We start from the raw sequence: 23544 nt of genomic DNA, 5'->3' as shown, positions 1-23544 counted from the left end.
ATAGGATATAGTTAAGTTCAACTTGGTCTAGTATAGAGTTAGGTTAGAGTTAGGTAAAGTGTGTTTCTTTACCGTTGTACATTTTGTAACTTACAATCCGACGGTCACGATATGTAGTGATCCGACGGTTCACTCTCACCTCGGTATTACCGACACTTGATCCGTGGCTTGACACCCGATTGGTCCATGAGTTCTATTTAAAGCGCATGGAGGGTCATTGTTCGTGTAATCCGTGCATGAGAGAAGCTTATGTAAATTTTCATTCTTTGATTAATAAATTGTCTGTACCCACGTTGGGACAGGCCGTGGACTGTTTCCCTCCTTGCACTCTGAGGGTTTTAACCACGTCAAAAATACTGGTGTATTGATTTGAGATCTGGTTGTGAGCGGTGTCCTTTTGGTATTCTTTCTGAGGAACTTACCCTGTAAATTCCTACAAGAAGTGTGCTCCCAAGAACAAGTTGGCCAACCAGTTGAAGTCGACCTAGAGTGGGCTTGAAGAGCCACTTGGAAGGCTATTTATAAAGAAACTTCGACCTCCATTATAGACAGACATCTGCACATTTTATCTTGATATGGTCTGTGGTTTGGAGAAGGAATGAAGGATGAAAAGGTCTTAGAAGGGAGAAGAAGTCTAGCAAAGGACTTCAGTTGTAGAGAGCTCAGATCTCTGTCTTATTTCTGTTATGCGTGGGACCTAGGGTTACCTCAGGCCCGAGATGGCTAGAAGAGCATTCTTTGGGAGAGAATTTACGTCGTTTCCCTTTAAGATCTTGCAAAATGTCTAGCTGGTCGATTTGTGTCTTGGTGAGAACAAGAGGTCTTGTTTTTGGGTCTTGGAAGTCTCCTTTGAAATTGATAAGAAAAGAAGTTCTGATGGATTTTCCCCTTGGAGGGGTTTTGCCCTAGCGTAGAGCCTATATCTTGTGTTCATGTTTTTTGCATTTATTTGATGATGAGAATATAAGCATAATAATGAAAAGAAGATCTTAATATCACAAGTAAATGTCATATAAGGAAAGTATTAAATTAAAGATGCTGCCCTAATCAATTTTCCAACATGGTATCAGAGCTAAGGTTAGTAATATAGGAAACTATAAGATCTCATGAAATGGCTTGCATTGTTCTTTGAAGTCAAGATAAAAGGACTGTGCATACTTTCTTTGAAGGCTGAAATAATTGAAGGCACATTTGAGCTAGAAAATGTATATTTTCTACATGCTACAGTGAGTCCAAACCTTTTTATTTAGGACTGAAAGTCCTGAGATTGGAAAGATCGAGAAGCAAATATCTAGGAACCATTTAATCTTCTCAAAAGTCTGAAAAGGCACTGTAAAAGGCCTACACAAGACCGAGGGACCTGTGGATGGTTATAAAAGAATTTGAATCCTGTTTAAAGTCTGATCCATTGCAGGTAGCTGAGCTCTACAATAGGAGGGCCAAGATCCCTATCTTAGAGGACTAATGGCTCAATTAATCATCTAAGTAAAGACCATGTTAAATGAAGCACCAACACTGTGACTTAAAAGAATTTTAGGACTGTTGAGAAGGCATATCAGTCCGAATTAATGTAGTTTTAGTAACCCTAACCAGAGGGTCATATTCACCTTTCTACAAACATATATCTTTAAAATTCGAGGCTAGAAGAATCCCTACAATTCATTAAAGTGTGGAGTTTTGAAGTGATCTCAAGTCCACATTCTTTGGAAATCTATTTTAGCAGATTGTTCTTGTGATTATTGGAAAGGACATAGTTGCAAGGCTTCAGTTATGGCTTCAGGTGTCTCAAGAAATAGGTGCTAGACCTATTGTACAAGCCATTGATTTAAGAAATAAGGCATGTACCTCAAATGCTTAAAAAGGAACGAGCTGTAACATTTATGGACTGTTTGATGACCGAATTATGCGCAGTTAAGATTCTTTATATGCTGTTATACCCTAAAGAACTTTGTCCAGGCTTTCTGTGCACAATGGAGAGGGCCGAGACCCTTGGTGAAGACAATAGCTAAAATATTTGTATTTACTTTGGCACACTAGTTCTATCTATTGAAATATGACCACCCTCAAGTGTGGACAAAAGAATGGAAGCAGGGACAAAGGTAAAGGTTGGTGCAATGAACTACAATAGAAGTCTAGTTTGATGATTACCCTAACCAGAATTTTAGAGGAAGTTTGTAGGTAGTCAACAATATATGGAAATCCCTAGCAAGGATGGAATCTAGGGTATGACATAGAGACCCTAGAGTTGCCTAGGGTTTGTACTTGAAAGCCCTAGGAATTCACCCTCTAAGATACCATGGAATCCCTAGTTTGTCAAAATTATCATTATGCTCTTGTATTTGTATATTTTGCTTGGTTGGTTGTACTTGTCGGTAAATATTGTAGGTACATAATGAAGGAAGCAAAATAAGAAGGATGGCTAGGCAAAGTAGTTCCTTTACTTTGGTGAGCATGATGAACTGTAAAGATGCTAACATGTTCATTGGTAATCGAAAGAGTAAGCATGCATAATTATAAAAATCTTGATTTAGTATGGCATCATAACATAGAAGCATGTGATAGTAGCACATTTAGAGTCTACTTGTTTGAAATGTTTGAAATCATCTAGTCCTTTATGAATGAAAATCCTGGGGACCATTCTGCATAAGTGTTCATTTGTACATTGTCTAACACTATGTTAGAGTTAGTCATTCTTCTGAGTTGGATCCTAAAGATCCTATAAGAACCATCACTTTGGGAGGTTCTTGGAAAACACATTATAACAAGGATTGTTATACATTCCATATCATATGGAAACAATACTTTTGAATGGATGATTGAATGCAGTGTTGAGAAACCAATGCTTGTAGGAATTAGGGTTTGATTCCTCCTCTTGATAATTACTTGTGAATTATGTTGGCTTCTTTATTATATTATGTGTCATCAAGCAATTACCAATTTATGTGTGTATGAAGATCACAAGAACAAGAGACACAAGATGTAGGCATGCATAATTATAAAAATCTTGATTTAGTATGGCATCATAACATAGAAGCATGTGATAGTAGCACATTTAGAGTCTACTTTGTTTGAAATGCTTGAAATAATCTAGTCCTTTAAGAATGAAAATGTTGGGGACCATTCTGCATAAGTGTTCATTCGTACATTGTCTAACACTATGTTAGAGGTAGTCATTCTTCTAAGTTGGATCCTATAAGAACCATCACTTTGGGAGGTTCTTGGAAAAATCATTATGACAAGGATTGGTATACATTCCATATCATATGGAAACAATACTCTTGAATGGATGATGGAATGCAGTGTTGAGAAACCAATGCTTGTCGGAATTAGGGTTTGATTCCTCTTCTTGATAATTGGCTTCTTTTACTTCTTTATTATATTATGTTTCATTAAGCAATTACCAATTTATGTGTGTATGAAGATCACAAGAACAAGAGACACAAGATGTAGGCGGACAACCATGGCAAAAACCCCCCTAAAGGGGAAAACCTAGTCATAACTCTTCCTTCAGTAGATTCAAAGACAAGATGAAATTATCCAAGACTCTTTGACCTAGACTCAAACTTCCTCCAACCACCATTCAACCCTTCCTTCTTTTCCCAGTGATAGTCTTTCAACAACAACTTTGACCTTGCAACAACAAAATTTCAGCCTCCCCAATAGCAAAATTTCGACCTGTAGTAGAGTTCAGAATTTCAACCCTAGTAAATGCCCAATAACTTTGCACGTGTGATAAATTGATAGCCCAAAATTTCAAAAATGTTCCTTCCAACAAACTTCTTCCTTAGGAATTTCACACTTTTTCTGCCTCTCTTTCTTGAGTTGGTGTTGCAAATGAATTGAACTACCTCTTATATGTAGCCTTCTTATGGGTTGAATTTCCCTAATGTAGGCCGACTTCTCAGGGACAGGGCCAACTTGGTGTGGAGGTGTCAAATGACCTATTTGACTCAAGAATAGTTCTTTTTACATGATATGAAAGCCCAAGAAGGGTCTAATAAATATGCAATGACTCTATTGACTCTATATAAAACCTAGAAGCATGCAATGGAGGCTTTGACCTAAAAATGATGACCCAAGCATGAAAACCCATGCTTTAATAAGTCATTTTATTAATAATAAAAATTTCTTTTTGACATTATAAAATTATCAAGACTGAACCTAGTTACATTCTTCAACACTCCCTCTTAACTAAGGAGGTATTCATAGTTACATATATATACAAGTACATGGAAGATCTCAAAAACACATGAACTACGAAGAGTTCCAACACACTCAGTTCCACAGACTAGATACGTGACCGGGGTTATCTATCCGGGTGGGACTAAGATAGACTCAAGCTTTCAACCAGTCTAGGTACCATCATGCTTACTTGCTAACCATCAATCCAGAGATCTAGGTGCATATCCAAGGTCAGAGGTCCAAGACCAATGCCACCCTCCCTCTTCGGGATTTAGACATCAACACAAAGCCGACCAAATGTCCTCCAAGCATCCACCATTAGATGCTTCATCTCTCACTGTCAACTAAATATGTAATGTCAACCAATCCAAGCATGCTTCTAAAATATTCAAACTTTTATCTGGAGGAGACTTCGTCAGCGCATTAGCTACCTGTTCATCTGTCGGAATGTATTGTAGCTTTACGACCCCATCTTGTACCAAACTTCTAATGTAGTGGTACTTGTTGTTGATATGTTTCGTCCTTGCATGGAATACAGGGTCTTTAGACATCTTGATGCTGCTTTGATTATCACAATTTATTATAGTAAGATCCAATGTCTTCCCAAACAATTTTGACAAGAGTTTTCTTAACCAAACAATTTCCTTTCCTACTTCACAAGCAACAACGTATTCGGCCTCAACATTACTTAATGCAATAGGATCTTGTTTTCTACTCATCCATGAAATCATTGCAACTACCAAACTAAAACATCAACCAGTAGTGCTTTTGCCATCAGTCTCATTGCCACCCCAATTTGAATCTGTAAAACCTGTCAACTCAACTTCCTTTCCATCATACTTTAGGCAGTGATGTATAGTGCCACGCAGATGTCTCAAAATATGCTTAGCAGCTATCCAATGGTCATGACGAGGCTCCAAATGAAATTGACTAAGAATATTTACAGCGAAACATATATCAGGTTCTTAATTTTAGATAACAATGGTATGTTCTATGCTTTAACACAATTTACTTCAATGTTCCTTATCAACCCAATGACAATTTCCAATTATATCCAGTAGAAATCACATTAACTTAAACACATTGATAGTAATGCAGATAGAACATAAAAACATGTGCAAAAGACAAGCCAAGACAAGAGGAAACCATTTGATCAAATCTTATTATTCTTCACTAGTTCAGAAGAGAGAGAGAGTAAAAATATTAGAATTACATGCCCAAAACAGTCTTGCCAAATCAATAGTCAACAACAATGATTGAAGCCCTAACCAGAAAGTCAACTGTGGTCAAAGCTGCCCAAAAATGACCTCCAAGCAGCTCGGTCAACAACAGAAGAATTCGACCTGCCAAGGGAGTCAAAGTCAACCCAAAAACAACTTGGTCAACCTAGTCAAAGTTTGCTGTAACTTCTGTAGTCAAACTAGAAAGTCAACACCAAAGTCAACACGGTCAAACAGTCTCCAAACACCTCGAAAATTGCGCCAATCCATGCGGTCTCTAGAAATTAGAATTCTACCCTCAAGAATGAAGTAAACGAATGGTCAAACACCCCATGTCAACGCCGGTCAATGCTTCCCTAATCTCTGAAATTTTCGGCCTCCAAAACAAGTGGAGAAATTCGACCTCTTCCACACATGCGAAGTAGAGAAGCCTCCAAAGTGTACGAACCAATCAAGAGAGTAGAGAGAAGATGATGTGATGAGTTGAGATGTCCAAATGAGAGAGAGGTCACTCCTATTTATACACTTCATTGAGGGTGAGGAGACACATCCATTGGGCTTCATGAGCTTACATTTGACTGAGGCCGACCTTGACAATTTGTCCATGAGAAAAAATAAATTCAAAATTCCATTTATGCTTGTCATAATGAGATGATCTTTATATCAAAATTGTACCTCTCGAAAAGAGGAATCCAATGCAATAATCATCTCCATCATATGAGTTGTCCTAAGGTGGAAGTTGGCCCTAGTTGCCAATTTTAACACTCCCTCTCAACTAGGGAGAATTCCACCTGCCAATCCATTTGTCATCATGCCATCCTGTCATCTTGTACCATCCCTGTCATCACTGCCCTCCTCTACTCTACTCTTGTTCTACTCTGCTCTGCTCTGCTGAACCATGAAGTAATAATGAAGAAGCAGTGATCAAGAGTGAGTCATAAGATCATACCACTCTCCACTGACAAAAGTCAGTCCTTGATCCCAGATCAAGTTGAACACTGTGCATCCTAGTCATAGGGAGTACGACAATACACGATGCGTTCATCGGCAATGCTATATGGTCCCTAACCATCTTTTCCCAACTCATTTAGCCAGATGAGTGGTACTTCCCACGAGTCCCAAACTCTATGGGTAGGATGTGTGCCGCGGCATCAACAAGAGAAGGTGAACCACTCATCTTGCTCATATGCCATAGGAGAATGTGAACCACTCATCCTATGCATATATCAATCGTAGGGGAAGGTGAACCACTCGCCCTACATGCACTTGCCCGAGTAGGGCAAGATGAACCACTCACCCTACACACGTCAACCATAATGGGGTATCATAGGGGAAGGTGAACCACTCACCTTGTATCTAGTGCACCACTAGGGGAAGGTGAACTACTCAACCTGTATCCAGCGCACCACTAGGGGAAGGTGAACCACTCACCCTGTAGTCGCTCATAGCTCCAAGAAGTACACCAAGCCCCCAGGAGCTCCCAAAGCTCTATGTCCAACTCATACGGGACTCTCATAGCAGGGTCTTTCCACGACTCCAAATCTCTCTTGGAAGGTTAAGAATTTGACCTTCCCCAAAGGCTTTGTGAGGATGTATGCGACTTGCTCATCCGTCTTGATGTGTTGGAGCCTTATTGCTCCCCGTTGTACCATATCCCGGATAAAGTGGTACCTGATATCAATGTGCTTAGAGCGGTCGTGGAACACGAGATTGTCTGATAGGCGAATGCCACTCTAGTTGTCGCAGAAGCTCACAGTGTTATCTAGCACGTGCTCAAATAGCTCATTGAAGAGCTTCCTCAACCAAACTGCTTCACAACAGGCCATACTTGCAACAATGTATTCAGCCTCAGCAGTGCTTAGTGCCACTTATTTCTGCTTCCTACTCATCCAAGATATTGAAGCAAACCCCAAAGAGAAGCAACACCCAGACGTGCTCTTATGATCCACGACACTGCCAACCCAGTTAGCATCTGTATATCCATGTACCCTCAAATTCCCGACAGTGTATCTCAGTGCATATTGGATTGTGCCCCGGAGATATCTCAAAATATTGTTAGCAACAATCCAATGAATGTGATGAGGTTCGACCGTATATTGACTCAACGTATTCACAGTGAAGCATATGTCAGGACGAGATTTGACCAAAAACATTAGGGCCTCCACAAGTTGATGATACTCGGAAGGGTCTGCCAATCTGGGCCTAGCAACACTTCTACATAGCTTCTTAAAGTTGAGTTCCATTGGAATAGTCACGGACTTGCAGTCCACCATCTGACATCTCTCAAGTAGCTTCACAATGTATTTTCCTTGAGAAAGTAAAATCTCACTTGGCTTTTGCCAAACCTCCAACCCTAGGAAGTACTGCATCAGTCCTAGGTCCTTCATCTCGAATTTGGAAGCCAACTCCCTCTTGCATTGATGAATAAGAGGGTCATTATTTGTCAGAAAAAGATCATCCACATAAAGGACTAGAATGAGAGGTCTATCCTTTTCAACCTTGAAGTATAGGTTTAGGTCAGCATCGCTCCATGTAAATCCCAACTTCATAAGATAGCTATCGATCCTCTCATACCAAGTCCTAGGGGCTTACTTCAACCCATAGAAGGATTTCTTCACCCTGCATACATGTGTCTCATGATCTAGAACCTTGAACCCCTCGAGTTTTTCCACATAGACTTCCTCTTTAAGCGAACCATGCAAGAAGGCAGTTTTGACATCCATCTGGTGTAGGATCCATCCTTGCAATGCAGTGAGGACTATGATCGAACAGATGATGGTATATCAGGCAACCGGTGCAAATATTTTATCATAGTCTACTCCTTCCTTTTGAGAGAAACCTTGAGCAACAAATCTAGCCTTGAATTTTTCAACACTCCCATCAGCTCCATGTTTGATATTGTAGAGCCATTTAGAATTGACCATAGACTTGTGCTTGGGTCTAGGAACCACATGCTAGACATCATTCTTCATGATCGACTCATACTCCTCGTTCGTTGCATTCTTACAAACTTGTTGTTTGACGACATCTTCGAATGTACAAGGCTCAGATTGAACAATGGTACTCATGGCAGCTAAGTACCCTTGGTACTTATTCAACTTCTTGCTTTCACGAAATGTCCCCCTCAGTGCAATATGTTTCTCAACATCTTCAAGAGTATCTTTGAGCTACAAAGACTTTTTTACTGAAGTAGAGGGCTCACTAGGAGGTGGATAAATGGGATCCATCAGACCTTCAACATCGGGCATCAACTCATCAGACGAAGGTTTGTTATGCTTTTCTACAACAACATCATTATTGTCCTTACTAGGAATAGGAAGATCTCGGATCTTTCTAAGAGTAGAATCTTCATTGAAAGTGACATCATGACTTAATTCCGCTTCCCTTTGACCAGGAACATAGATTCTATATGCCTTCAAAGTTTCACTCTAGCCCACAAATGTTCATTTCTTCCCAAATGCATCTAGTTTGTTTCTTTTCTCTTTTAGCACATGAAAATATATGGGATAACCAAAAATTCTAAAATGAGAAACATCAGGTTTCTTACCGGTGAATACTTCTTTGGGAGTTTTGAAGTCCAAAGATTGATGTGGGCATCAGTTTTGGACATACACAACATTGTTGGTAGCTTCTCCCCATAAGAACTTCAGTGGACCTTGGTTGTGAAGCATGGAACGAGTTGCTTCTATGATAGTATGATTCTTCCTTTCGACAACACCATTTTGTTCAGAAGTATATGTAGTAGTGGTCTCCCTCTTAATGCCAACTTCTCTACAATAGTCTTTGAATTCGTTTGACTCATATTCGGTCCCGTTATCCATCCTTAATATTTTGATCATCTTCTTTGTTTGATTCTCGACCAAGGCTTTTAAAGAGCAAAACCATTTGAACACTTCATCTTTATTCCTTTAAGAAATAGATCCATGTTTTGCGAGAGAAGTCATCCACAAAAATAACATAGTACAAATATCCACCCAAAGATGTCACGGGAAACATATTTGATAGATCAGAATGGACCAATTGAAGAATATCGGTGGTTTGAGTTTCACTAGAGGGGAATGGTCCCCTTGTATGTTTTCCAGCTTCACATCCCTGACAAACACCTTCATGATTCAAGTTGAATTCAGGCATACCTGTGACCATCTTCCTTGCATCAGGGAAGGCTTTGAAATGAAGGTGAGCAAATCTCTGGTGCCATAATTTGGATTGAAGAGAAGTATCACAAGTTATTGCTCCCAACGAACTTCCTCCAACCTAATAAAGACCTTCAACCCTGAATCCAAGAGTGAATGCATCTCTTGGGTTCCTTTGCCAAACACGAACCTTCCCATCAATGAATGTCACCTTGAAACCTTTGTCTTCCATCGCAGAAATAGAGACCAAGTTCTTTTTCAGATCAGGTACATATAGTACTTGTATGTGGAGGGTTTGAGCTTGATTTAAGTGAAGAGTAACAGTGCCGATTCGTTTCACGGGATAAGTGGCATTATCCCTAAGTATAATCTTCATATTTGTCTTCTTTTCAACCAAGTTTGAGAGGGCCTCCTTGTACCCAGTGAAGTGCCTTGAGGCACCACTATCAATCAACCAATGGTCCAATGTATCCAGAGGAGAGGCGGTGGAGAGGGCAGAAATAAGATAAAATTCTTTTTGCTTTACAACATTAACTTCTTCATACCTGGAGTTTCTCGACTTCTTGGGAGGACGACCATTTCCATTTTGAGCAGCGGGAGCATTCCTCTTTCCTTTGTTGTTGAACTTGTTGTAATTAGTGTTTTAAAAAACGGTCGAGCTGTCTCTGACTCAGTAGAGCCAGAACAAGCCAATGCCTGGCCAGGTCGGCTCGGTGGCCGAAACAGAACGACTTGCTGGGTTGTTACTGAGTTGGCCGAGCCAGTCGTCGACTCGGCTGGCTCGACTCTTTGAAAAAGATCCTGAAGCACATTTGTCAAAAGTTGTTCTGCCTCCTACATATCAACGGTTGGGTTGTTGTTTATTGCATATTTATAGCCCTAAAGTAATCTATCACTGTGAGAAAGTTTTGAAAATTACAAGGCCAAAGTATGGTTATCCTAGTGGCATGAATTAGAAAACTGAAACAATGCATTGAGCCATACAATGTTTTTAAAAAGGCAAATGTTCTGGCAATGGACTAATAGATACATATTTACCTCTGATTGTTCTGGAGCTTGACCAGAATTAAATCAAGGGTTTTGAGACTTCATTAGGGGCAGATTTCTTGAAATCATCTCCAACAGTCTAGGTAGAAGCATGAGACAGGCCGTCCTATAGCAAAGGCACAAATTTGAAGACATCTGTTGATCAGTTCATTGGCTTATCATTTGGGAAGCTATGATTGGTTGCAGAGAATTGGTATTATTCAATATTACTAGACTCGGAATCGGCAATAAATCGGCGAGGCAAAAGAGCGAAGAGTTTTAATCGGATCGCGAAAAAATCGGCAAAAAATCGTTGAATTCATTAAATAAAAATATACACATATATTGAATTAAAAAAAACATTTTTCATTAATATTCGGTAAAGGCATGTCCAAACAATGCATAATATCAATAGATGTCCAAAATATCATGAATGAATAAGTATCTCATATATGTTATGAGTCCAAACATGATCCAAAGCACTGAGTCTTGACTCCTGAGTCCTAAGTTCTAACCAGTGACTACATAGTACATAGAACCAGAACTTAGAAGCATATGCTTCTAAAAGTTTACAAAAAACTGCATACTAATCAGAAAAAAATCAGCAACTAAGAGTCTAAGACTCTTAAGAGTGAGAACTAGAAGCGATTCCTTCCACTCCTTCGCTTGCTTGACTCTCAAAGTTCTCCAAGTCATGAAGGCTTAAAAGAGGAGGCTCCTCTAATTGGACCCAGTCTGCCGCATTTGTAGTTTGCAAATCTATCTCTTCAAGGTCGATTGGTGAATGATCCATACCTGTCATTATCATGAGACATTGAAATGTGAATTAAAGTTTCACTTTGAAGTTTGAAGTTTGAACTTAAAGTACGAACTAGAATATGAAACCTTCAAATTCAAGCTCTCGAGTCTCACCTAGTATTTGTTTGTTGCGAAGTCGTAGATTGTAATGGACAAATACAAGGTCATTCAAGCGTTTTTTTGTCAATCGGTTGCGCTTCTTAGAATGTATTTTCTCAAACATGCTCCAGTTGCATTCACAACTTGAAGCACTGCATGCTTGGTTTAAGATTCGAATGGCAAATCTCTTCAAATCTGGCGTATCACTACCAAAGTTTTGCCACCAAAGACCAAAGTGGTAAGGGTTTGTGAGTAGAAGTACTAAATAGTAAAAACTTAAAAAGAAAAGAAAATTTAATAAAACATTTAACATACAAAATAAAGTTTAAACAAATTTAATGAATTGATGAAGCCTTCAAGTTGGGTACCTGGCAACATCTTAGACCTTTCTCTTATAGCATTGGTATAGGCAAACAATTTAGATGACGCCCTATAATCTTGTAGTTGGGAAAAGACACGACTTTGATGTTTTGGATTAGGGAAGCACCTTTCCATGCATGTCATAAGTCCTCTGCCAACCTCCCCATCCTCATTAAATTTGCTCTTATCATAAAAATATTGTGGGTTTAAGAAGTACCCAGCAGCATGTAAGGGGGAATGCAATTGCCTATCCCAACGTGCATCTATAATGTCCCAAAGAGGCATATACTTTGTCTCATCATCCCCATATCTTCTTTTGATGGCCTCCTTTGCGAGATCCATCGCCTCATAAATGTAACCCATAGCGGGTTTGTCACCATCAACCATCCTGAAAGTTCAATCCTTCAAATTTAAAGAAATATGAAACTTTGTAAATAAAAAGAAGCTTGAAATGAAATTTTAAAAATGAAAAAGTTAAAAGACTTGAAGTACTTGAGAACTCTAACAAGGGACTCCGTCACAGCAATAATCTCTTCGGCATCTTTCTAGAAACCATCATTAAACACAAGTGCAACAACTTCGATGCCTTCAAGGGTCTTGGAATCTTTAGATGCCATCCACTCAGGTCCCAAGAACATCCTCTTTAGATTTATCTTTTGCTCAACCACAGATTGCAAAGATATGAAATTTGTTGCAAATCTAGTCACTGCAGGTCGAACAATTTCTTTACCTTCAGTGTATTTTCTCATTGTGTTTAGGACAATAGTGTGGTTGTATAGGTATTTGGTTATGGATTTTGCCTTCTCCACAACCTCATGCATCCAATGAAGCTTACCAATGTCCTCAAGCATTAAATCTATGCAATGGGCACCACAGGAGGTCCAAAAAATAGTGGGGTGCCTAATCTCAAAAAGTCTACCAGCAGCCATATATTAGCTGCATTATCGGTGACAATTTGTACAACATGTTCTTCTCCCACTTCTTGAACGACTTCCTCCATCATTTCACAAATAAGTTGGGCAGTCTTAACCTTGTCTAAAGCATCCACTGATTTGAGAAACATTGTGCCTGTAGGACAAGATACAAGGGAATTTATTAAAGTTCTATTCCTCTGTTCTGTCCATCCATCACTCATGATGGTGCACCCTGTTTCTACTCATGATGCACGAAACTCAGCTAGCACAAGCATGACATATTCAACACTCTCTAACAACATATCTGTCCTAAGGCTCTCTGATGTAGGGGCTTTGAACCCTGGACCTGCAATAGCAATTGCATCAATCATAGCTTGCCAATAAAGACTTTTGGCACAATGGAAAGGTATGTCAGAATAGTACCAAAAGTTAGCAATGGCCTTCCTTGCCTGACTATGGATTTTTTTTTTTCCAACCAATGGCATCCAAGGTAGGTTGGGAACCGGGTTTTGTGTGGGGAGCAAAAAAGGTGTTTATGTTTCCACCTCCAGTGTTGAAGGAAGGACTCGTTTGACTTGGCCTTGGAGGCATGTATGGGAAACTTGGGAACGACATTGATGATTCAACAAAGTGAGGTGACAAGGGGCTAGTGGTAGAAAAACCATCAACTCCAAGAGTTCCTATTTCAGTATTTTGCTTTGCTTTCTTGGCATTATGCTGATTCAACATATCAATGGCCAAGGTTGCTTGGTGTTTGACATTATCGTCAACCTTGCTGCAAAGACCTATATCATGGCCAGGTATTTGTGCAAGGTGGAACTTGAATCTATAAATGCCTCCACTACATTTCGCTTTGCAAAATTTACAAAGGAGTCTGGGTTCTCCGAGAATCTTATCACAATAAGCCCAAGCAAAGTCCTTCTCCCTCGGCATTGTTGTTGTTTGGACTTGTGTTTAATTTGTGGCTTCTATTAAGATTTGGAGTTGTGGCTTCGATTTAATTTGTGGTTCCTGTGAAAGACAATAAAAAATCAAATTTAAAAATGATCCAAAAATTTAAAATATGCTAGAAATCTAAAAAATTAAATGAAGACAGATGTCAGTAAACATATAGAGACTATGCAAAAGGCGCGTGAGGATCACTGTTATGGAGCAATATTCTAATGTACCCTGCAATTCCTCTTAATATCTTCTTGCTTATATTGTTACAATTCATAACATTTATAGCATTTAATAGTTTTAAATATATTGTTACAATTCATAACATTTATAGCATTTAATAGTTTTAATTTTGTATTACCATATTACCGTCAGTATTCTTTCTGTGCATTATTCTGCCTAACCTTTTCTTTTTAGTTTATGGATCTTTGGCTTCCTCAGACATGGCTTGACTGCGCTACCATTGTTTACGCATAGATTTAGAGAATTATTACATCTTGTTTCCATCGGAGTTGTTGCAGTTATTGAACTTATTTTTATCTGAACTGTACAGTGACAACTTATTTTTATCTGAACTGTACAGTGAGACCAAGTTACAACCCACGCTTTCAATCAACAAAATGATCATGTGTTAGTTTATTTCCTCTGACGTGTAAAGTGGAACTCAACCACTACCCATGTGTTCAGAGTCCAGACTTGCCATGATTTGCTAAATTTCAGTAATAGCTTAAAAAATAAAAATAGACAAAGTTATAGTTATACCGAAAACCCATGAGAGATTGAGGAAAGCCCGTTTGTCTGGAATGTGGCTTTTGTGCGAGTCTGTGGCGTCTCAGTAGCATCTGCGTCTGTCTCAGTAGCAAAGTGAACAAGCAAACGACAATCTTAGCAGCGTCTGTCTCAACAGCATCTGTCTCGGCAACGAAGTGAACAACCAAACGCCAATCCAAAACCCAGTAAAGCGACAATCCAAAATGGTGAGACTCGGGAAAAAAACGCGAAATCGGAAAAATCAGTAGACTCGCGAGTCAAACTCACGTTGACCACGAGTCAAACTCGGTCAACGCGATTTGACTCGCAGAGTTTTGACTCTGCTCGTTTCACTAGCAATCCGATTGGGAATCACGAGTACTCGCCGATTCTTGTTACACTGGTATTATTGTTGTTGTAGTCTAGTGATTCTCCTTGGGCTGAGGCAGAAAAGATTCTTGGCATTGGTGGCTAAGTATGAACTTTGTATTGGACAATGTACTGGATGCCATTTTGATATAATGGATATAATCATTAGCCTACTTTGATCATGTGTTGTCTTCTCTCTATATTATAAAGCTTTGTGTTTTGGAAACATGAATGAAAATCTTTAAAATTATGTTTTTTTTATTAAAAAATAAATATTTAATGTATTTTTTACAACGATCGAGTTATTGAAATCAAACCAGCCGAGTCGATATCGAGTCAGAGTCGAAGTTGGAGTCGACCCTCGGCTGTTTCTGAACCGAAGTCGGAGTTTTAAAACATTGGTTGTGATTGTTGTCATCATCTCTTGGAGTATCCTTCTTGTGAGGACACTCTTTAGTGAAGTGGCCAAACCTGTTACAATTGAAGCACCTTCCCTTTCTTCCTTCTTTGAATCCTGACTTGAACCCTTTCCCTTGGACCAACATTGTTCGTTCCAGTGATGCGGGGGAGCGCCCCCCCCCCCCCTTCGAACCCGCTCCCGAAGCGCGCTCCGGGCGGGAGCGGCTCGGGAACGGGTCGGGAGCGCGCTCCCGTAAAAAAATTTGCGCTCCCTGGTCTGTGAGGGAGCGCTTCAGGGAGCGATCGCTCCCGCGCTCCCGGAGCGCTTTTTAATGCCCGGGAGCGATCGGGGAGCGATCGCTCCCTGATCGCTCCCGGGCATTAAAAAACGCTCCGGGAGCGAATTTTAGTGAACCGGGAGCGGTTCGGCGGAAAAAAATTCCGCGGACCCGAAAAAAACAAAAAATTTAACTAATTTTTTTGGGTTTATAAGCCCAATGGGCCAAAACAAAATCATTTCAATGAGATTGAGCTTGAGTTTGAGAGCAAAGGAGCAAGGAGCAAGAGCTGAGGAGCAAGGAGCCAGAGTTGAGGAGCGAGGAGCAAGTGCCAAGGAGCGAGGAGCAAGCTTGCAGAGGTAAGTAACTTAATCATTTAGTTAGTTTAGCTGGTTAGGTGGTTAGTTTGGTTAGTTTAATTTACCTGTTTGAGTTTAAAGATCATTAATTTAAATTAAATTAATAAATTAAATGAATTAATCCCAATAAACTAAATTAATTTGCAGATTCAAGACTCAAACCCTACAAACATCAAACACGATGGACCTGGGGATTTTTATTGGCATTTTCCTCTTCCTGGTCCCTTTTCTGGTTATTATGGTGGTGGAGAGTAGGAAACGGAGGGGGCCTGAAACTGAAGAGGTGGATGAAGAAGCCGGAGGAAGTCAAATAGGTGAAAACCCCAGTGAGGAGGATGTGGAGGAGGGTGAACATGAGGGTCAAAAAACTAAACAAGACCAAACTCCATTGTGGAAATATGTTCAGAGGCCTGAAACAGGGAGAGGGGGTGGAACCACTAAATTTCATTGCCCCCATTGCAACACTGATATCACAGGCTCATACACCCGTTTGAGAAGACACCTTTGCGGGAAAAGGGCATGGGATGGAGAGAAACAAATAGGAATCAGAACTTGCGACGCGGTGTCAACAACAGATAGAGCCAAATACATAAAGGAAGAGGAGGACGCCCAATACAAAGCAAAAAGATCAAGGGGTTTCTTTGAAAGCTCACAAAGAACTCCTTCAGCATCCTCCCAAGGCAGTGGATATGGACATGGAGGCTCAGGGTCATCATCTTTACGCCGTAGAACCATATCAGATTTCCTTGATGAGGGGTGTAGGAATGATGTGGATTCAAAAATTTACAGGTTCCTCTATGCAAATGGGATACCATTCAATGTTCTACGCTCACCTTATTGGCACGAAATGGTTTCTGCCATAAATGATGCCCCTAAAGGATACAAGAGCCCTGGGTATGACAAGGCAAGAACAGTTGGCCTTGATCATGAAAAAGCAAAAATATCACATTCTTTGAATAAAATGACAAGTTCTTGGACTGACAATGGGGTGTCCATTGTATCTGATGGATGGACAAATGTAAAAGGCAAGCCATTGATAAGTGTTCTCGCTGTGTCCCGAAGTGGTCCCATTTTTCTAGCTGCACATGATTACTCAGACAAGTTCAAGACCGCTATCAACATTGCAGAAGCATTGCTTGAAACAATTGAGCGTATTGGCCCATACAATGTCATCCAAGTCATCACTGATAATGCTCCTAATTGTAAGGCAGCGGGAGCAATTATTGAGGATAGATACCCGAACATATTTTGGTCTGGATGTTTGGTTCACACATTGAACCTTCTGTTGCATGATATTGTCAAAAACAAAAATGAACAATACCAATGGATTGGTGATTTGTACAAGAGAGGAAAAAAAATGATAAAATTTATTACAAATCATAGCAATACCCATGGCCTTTTCCGCAGTCACTCGAGATTGGAGTTGCTGAAGATTGCGAGGACTAGATTTGGTAGCTATTACCTCACCTTCAGGCGCCTTTTGAAGGTAAGAGAGGGTTTAGCTAGCATGGTATCAAGTCCAAATTGGCAGGTGTTAAAGGAAAGGGCTACAAATGTAGCTGACATTGCAGGTTTTGAAACGGTGGAGGAGGCCGCTCTTGATGGGCAGTTTTGGACAACTGTGAGACAGGTATTGGATTTCACCAAGCCAATTTATAACATGATTCGGTTTGCAGATACAGACAAACCAGTGATTGGCGAGGTGTATGAGCAAATGGATACCATGTTGGGGGAAATAAAAGACATTGTTAATAACAGAGATCCCGACTTGTACAATCTGATTCACGATTGTGTGTGTGAACGGTGGAAAAGGCTTAACCTTCCACTACATTGCTTGGCGTATATCCTTACGCCAAAATACTACTCAGATTCTTGGTTGGGCAAACCTGCAGCAGGGGGTGGTGTTAGGACCAAACCCCATTTAGATCGAGAGGTAACTAAAGGATATCTGGATGCATTAGAAAAGTTGGTGCCTGACAGGGAGGAATGTGCAGCTGTGCGCCTTGAAATAGGCAGATACTTCACTGGCAGTGGTTTGTATGGTAACTTCCATGCAATGGACGACAAAGATAAATTTGATTCTCTCACATGGTGGGAAACATATGGCGGCGACGGACTTTTGCGAAAATTGGCATTGAAAGTTCTTGCACAGGTTGTAAATTCTTCTTCTGCAGAGAGGTGTTGGAGCACCTACAGTTATATACATAATGTGAAAAGAAACAGGCTCAACGAAAACCGAGCAGAAAGCTTGGTTTATGTGCACTACAATTTGAGGTTGTTGAGCCATTACTGTGATCGGGCTAATGAAGATCCCACATATAAAATTTGGGACAATCACCCTGAGGACGACAATTTGGAGGATGGCATTGTACATATGGAAGAACTAGAAGATGAGCTTGTACGGGATGAAGCTGAAGCAGCTGCAGCAGCCATGCCACCTCCACCTCCACCATCCAGTAGCAGTTCTCGGGGCCCGAGTCTTGTTCCATTGCTGTCGCCACCTCCATCGACACCCTCGCGTGGAGGCTCTAGTTCTGGTCGTCGGTCTGGGCGGGAGACTCCTAGAAGACCGCCAAGACCTACTTATACTCCTGGAGACTCTCGTGGCAAGGGCCACTTGTAGATTTACAGTTTACTTGTCTTTTTTAGTTTCTATTAGACTTGTCACTTTAGTTTTCATAACTGTTCAGTGTTGAGTTTTGAGTCCTTGACTCTTGACTCTTGACTCTTTCATATCATTATGACATTATGATATTTTTTGTAAACATTATATCACTGTGACAATGAAAATTTGAAGTTTGAAGTTGGGCCTTGGCAATTATAACTCATTGGTAATGATTGTGAATTATGAATATGATGCTTTGTGAAAGACTAAAGTTGTTTCATTTCATCTCATTATTCATGTTTCATTTTATAAATTTTTAACATTTCATATCATGTTAACAGTTAGAAGTTAGGACTTAGAAATATCTTCGATATTACTTCTTGTAATGGTTAAACTTGGCTTACAAGTACAACTTGTTACTTTGGTGATCAATGATGATAAATGTTATTGAATTGAATGTTATTTTAATTTATTATTTTACTAAGGTTGATGACGATTATAATTTCTAGATGATTGATGTGATATGGTTCAATGATCAATTTATGTTTTTTTATGTTTTTTATGTCTATTTCATCATTCTACATGTTTTTGTTGACATATATGTATCAAAAATTAAAAAATATAAAAAATATATATATTTTTAAAAAATCGCTCCGGGATTCGCTCCCAAACCGGGAGCTTCTGAAAATGGTCGCTCCCGCTCCCGCTTCCGCTCCCGCTCCCCGCTCCCGCTCCCGCTCCCCGCTCCCGCTCCCGCTCCCAAGTAACACTGGTTCGTTTTCTTAGAATGAGTAGAGAAGGCGGTAGGATTGTTTCCATTTGATGGCTTGTCTCTTTCCATCATCCTTATTTCTTCTTGAGTGCATCGAGCCAACAATTAATCAAATCCCAGAATCTTGTCATTGTTGAGGATGGTAGCGTTGAACACATCCCATTCTCTTGTAAGGCCACCAAGAGAAATAAGAGTAAGCTCCCTGTCACCAATGACTTCTCCAATAGATAGGAGATCATTCTTGTTCTAAGTAATCCTCATGAAGTAGGATTGGATAGATTCTCCTCTATCCATCTTGATGTCTTTCAACTTGTTTTTGAGAAAGAGAACTTGATTTGCATTATTTACTTTGAACATTCCAACCAGCTTGTCATACATTTCCTTAGATGTTTCCAAATCAGAAATATAGGCAACCAAAGGCTTGTGAATAGAATCAACAATAATTTTCTTAGCTTTAACCTCACCTTTCTTGTACTTTGTTTGCGCAGTTGCGGATGCATTTGAAGGAGGTTCTGTTATTCTTCCTTTGACATAGTCCATGACATCATTTTCTTCCAATGTGAAATCTAGAGTCATCTTCCATCCATGATAGTCGGATTGTCCTTGAGCTTGTCCTCGGATTTGAAGAAAGATGTAGTCGTCATTGGGACTAGTTCCAAGTCCTTGTCCAACAACTTCCCTTAGTGATTGCTTTGTTTCACTCTTGCTTGGGCTTTGTCTTCACCTGAGGTTTAATACCATGTTAATTTTAGATAACAATGGTATGTTATATGCTTTAGCACAATTTACTTCAATGTTCCTTGTCAACCCAATGACAATTTTCAACTATATCCAGTAGCAATCACGCTAACTTAAACACATTAATAGTAAATGTAGATAGAACATAAAAACATATGCAGAAGACAAGCCAAGACAAGAGGACACAAGATGTGGTGGATGCCAGGGACAAGGCCCAATGTGGGGAAACCCTTTGATCAAGTCTTCTTATTATTCTTCAATAGTTCAGAGGAGAGAGAGAATACACATATCAGAATTACATGCCCAAAACCCTAAAGAGAATGTGAATATTTATTTCATGCTTGTGAATCTCATTTGTTTAAATTTTTCGTTTTTTAGGATATCAGATGGAATTTGAGTGATCAGTGTACAGCATATTGAATCAAGAGTTATAATTGTATTACCTGCAAAGATAATGTGCTTGCTTTTTGCTTCAGGTCCGAAGTGGACATGCTGGTCAATTGCATGGAAGTTCTGCATCATCTAATCTGGGGTAAACCGAGTCTACAGAGAACACGACAGAGACCTGAAAATGTCTATAACTTGTCGAAAATATTGGTTAGACCTGAATATGGAATATTGCAGGGAGTTCCTTTCTGTAAATTAGGTATGTATAGTATTTTTAGCAGTTGGGCAGAAACCGCACCTTTCCCTTGCTTTGGTGAAAGGTTAGGTATATCTCAGCCTGTAACCTATGGTGGATGAATATGATATCATCACTTAATATATGCTAGTAGAATTCCAGAAAGCAAAGGAAGAGAAATGGTAGTATGATTACCATTTGGAGCATCAAGTGTTGTATCGAACTGCAATTATTTCTCAATCAGTTATGATTTCCAGGCTTTGATAATTTTTGTTGAACTTCCTGGCAGATAGTTTTTAATGCTTATTTTTTGATCTTCTAAAAACATGTGTACTTGGATGTTGAACAAGGTCCACATCATGTCTTATTGAAATAAATAATTTCTTTTAATAAGCGAGCTATTTTTACCTTGTATTCCAAAATCATTGGTAAGCTTGATTGCGGCAACACCTAAAGGCAAGATATAATTAAGTCGCAAAAGAGCAAGGGTTCCAAATAATATTTTGCCTCAAGGGTCTTGTATTTTTTTCGTTTTGTTATTACATTATTGTATATGTGATTTTTATCAAAATCAGTCAGTTTTGCAGGAATTCAAAGGTCCCAAATTCAGTCAAAGTTTTTTTTCTCAGAATCTCAGAAGAGGTTCCTCCGAGCCTTGACTGCATAAGAAGTCCAGCTGACACTAATAGCATTTGAAGCGAAGCTCTGAATTGTGTACACTTGTAAATATTTTCATTAGCTGTCAGTAGTGGTATTTTCCAGGCTCTGGTAAGAGCAGATCAGTGACAGTTCTGGTCTGTGTTTGGCAAAACCATGTAATCCTTTTTCCAATCAATTATAGAATTTTTATCAGAACTGCAACCTGCAGTTATATCGATGAACTAATTTTCCCATTTGTCAATTATGCAGCATTCTGTTTATATTTTTGATACCTGTACAATGTCAGGGAGGGGTGCAACTGAAAGATTTTTTGAAGTTATTATTGCTAGTCAATTACTGTTTATGTTCTTGATCACTTACTACTCACTAAGAGAGCAAATTTGTTTGTTTATGATGATAAAGGAAAGGAATGTCTGCGGTTCATTCTCTTTTGGAGTTGAGAGAATGACACTTCCTCTGTCATGTGATTCCTATGATGTTTTCCACCGGTTACCTATGTGAATATCCTGTTAAATCATTTGGGTGCTACAAATGCCCAAATCTTTTATCTTCAAAGTGATTGTAGGGTGCTGATTCAATGTTCAAACCTCAACATTTAAATACTTTTTTAAAGATTTGCATGAAAGTTCTTGCAAATTTGCGAAGCAGCCGAGTACTCTAGTACCATACTCACTACTCTAGTATACTGGTACACCAGTAGTATCCTCATTTCCACCTTTCAAAATAAACCCTACAGGGAAATCTGTTTAGCTCGGTTCTATACTCCATGTTCAAGGGTTGTCGGTCCTTTTTGGATACATGCAAATTGTTAATTGACATCAAAACCAAACCCCAGGGAAATATGTTTAGCTTGGCTTCATACGCCGTGCTCAAAGATTGTTGGTCCATTCAGGAATTACGCAAATTGTCTATTGAAACCAAAAGCATTGACATGTTATTATGGAAGACAACAAATACATGCCAGCGTGCAATATCATATATTTTGGTAGCCTCTGACCATTTTAAGGAAATGTTGATATTTCGGGTAATATTTGTCAAATTATGCACACGCATAGATGCACCTTCACATAATAAAGTTGCAAGGAGAATAATATGTTATCGTAAGATACATAAAGTGATGTCACGTGTGAGAGGAAGTGACATGTAAAGCGACCTATTGTTGTGTCAAGGCAGTCTAATTAGCGCTTGATATGCCGTATCCTTTTATATTAATATCACATGATTTTATGTCCTAAACTAAGAGCTAACTCTTCCAAGATAGTTATTTGTTTCAAACTATAAACTTATCTAGACTGGTCCAAAAATTTGAGTTATGGAATTGGTCAATCGCTGAGACAATGTCTAATGGGCAGTTTGTATGCTCGATCCATTTTACATGAAACAACTTCCAAGCCACATAATGGTCTGTCTCAAAACATAAACTTATCTAACTTAGGCTTGTTGTAAAAAATGTCTGCAGTTCGTCTTTCAGTTGTGCAATTGATAACTATTAATAAAAAGTCTAATAGGTACTTAATATGTCCTATCCATGTCACATAAGATAAAATCAAGTCACATACATAACAACCCGGAGAGAGGCTGAAGTTGAAAGGGAAGGCTCAAAAGAGAGCCCAAAAGGATGTTACCACGTAAGGATTAGAGGAGACTAGAGAAATACAACCCCCCATATACCTCTATGGCTTGCAGTCATTGAAACCAAACCACGCTGAAAGAAAGAGAAAAAAAAGATGCAGAACAGACAAAACCCAGTAACTCAATAGGAAAGAGAATCAACATTGAGCTAGGGAATAATTAAGTAGCTTAAGCGAGAAAGAGGCGTGGTGGACCTGAGAGGAAGAATGGCAAGACCAACGAGGAGAGGACTCTCAACTCCGTTAGAAAGCAATCGCCGACCCAAAATCGCAAGCTGTTGCTCGTTTTATAAGTTAAACTTAATCACTGACACTCATTGCAGCCTTGTGCTATGGACGGAAAATGTTGGAGCTATGGGACAAGGCTTGTCACGAAATAGGCTTTCCCAACTGTAATTCTCGTAGAGGGCTGAGGTGAACGAAGGATAATGTTGGAGAGAGTATAATAGGTTGTCGTGGACTGGAAGATGGTGCTAAGAAAAGTCGAGAATGGTGCCTATGCCTTAGTCCTACAATAGGAGAACCGTAGTCTAACAATTATTCTTTTTTGCCCTGAAAGTTCTTGAAATTCCGGTCATATTTTGAAAAAATTTCGCAGGAAATATTGTAAATCCAAGTAAAAGTTGTCAAAATTCATAATCTTAGGTGCCCTAGAAGTTTTTGATGGTGCTGAATCTATTTCCACCATCA

General features: G+C 39.4%; 1 protein-coding gene across 1 annotated transcript in view; it reads left to right on the top strand.

Annotated features, from left to right (window-relative positions):
* The window catches only part of LOC149200942 (uncharacterized protein At2g33490-like), a 235053-nt gene extending 214076 nt beyond the window's left edge, over window positions 1-20977 (top strand). Inside the window, exon 11 of the mRNA XM_089402829.1 lies at window positions 20418-20977. Within this exon, the coding sequence (XP_089258955.1) occupies window positions 20418-20477 (60 nt within the window). The 3' untranslated portion in view covers window positions 20478-20977. The remainder of the gene's footprint in view (window positions 1-20417) is intronic.
* The last annotated feature ends 2567 nt before the right edge of the window (window positions 20978-23544 follow it).

Source organism: Pinus tabuliformis, chromosome 2_1 (assembly GCF_031772625.1).
Source record: "Pinus tabuliformis cultivar Carrire ecotype Pingquan chromosome 2_1, CPIR1, whole genome shotgun sequence".
NCBI lineage: Eukaryota > Viridiplantae > Streptophyta > Pinopsida > Pinales > Pinaceae > Pinus > Pinus tabuliformis.
Note: the sequence above shows the minus strand (reverse complement) of the source record. Positions and strands in the feature narration are given on the sequence as shown.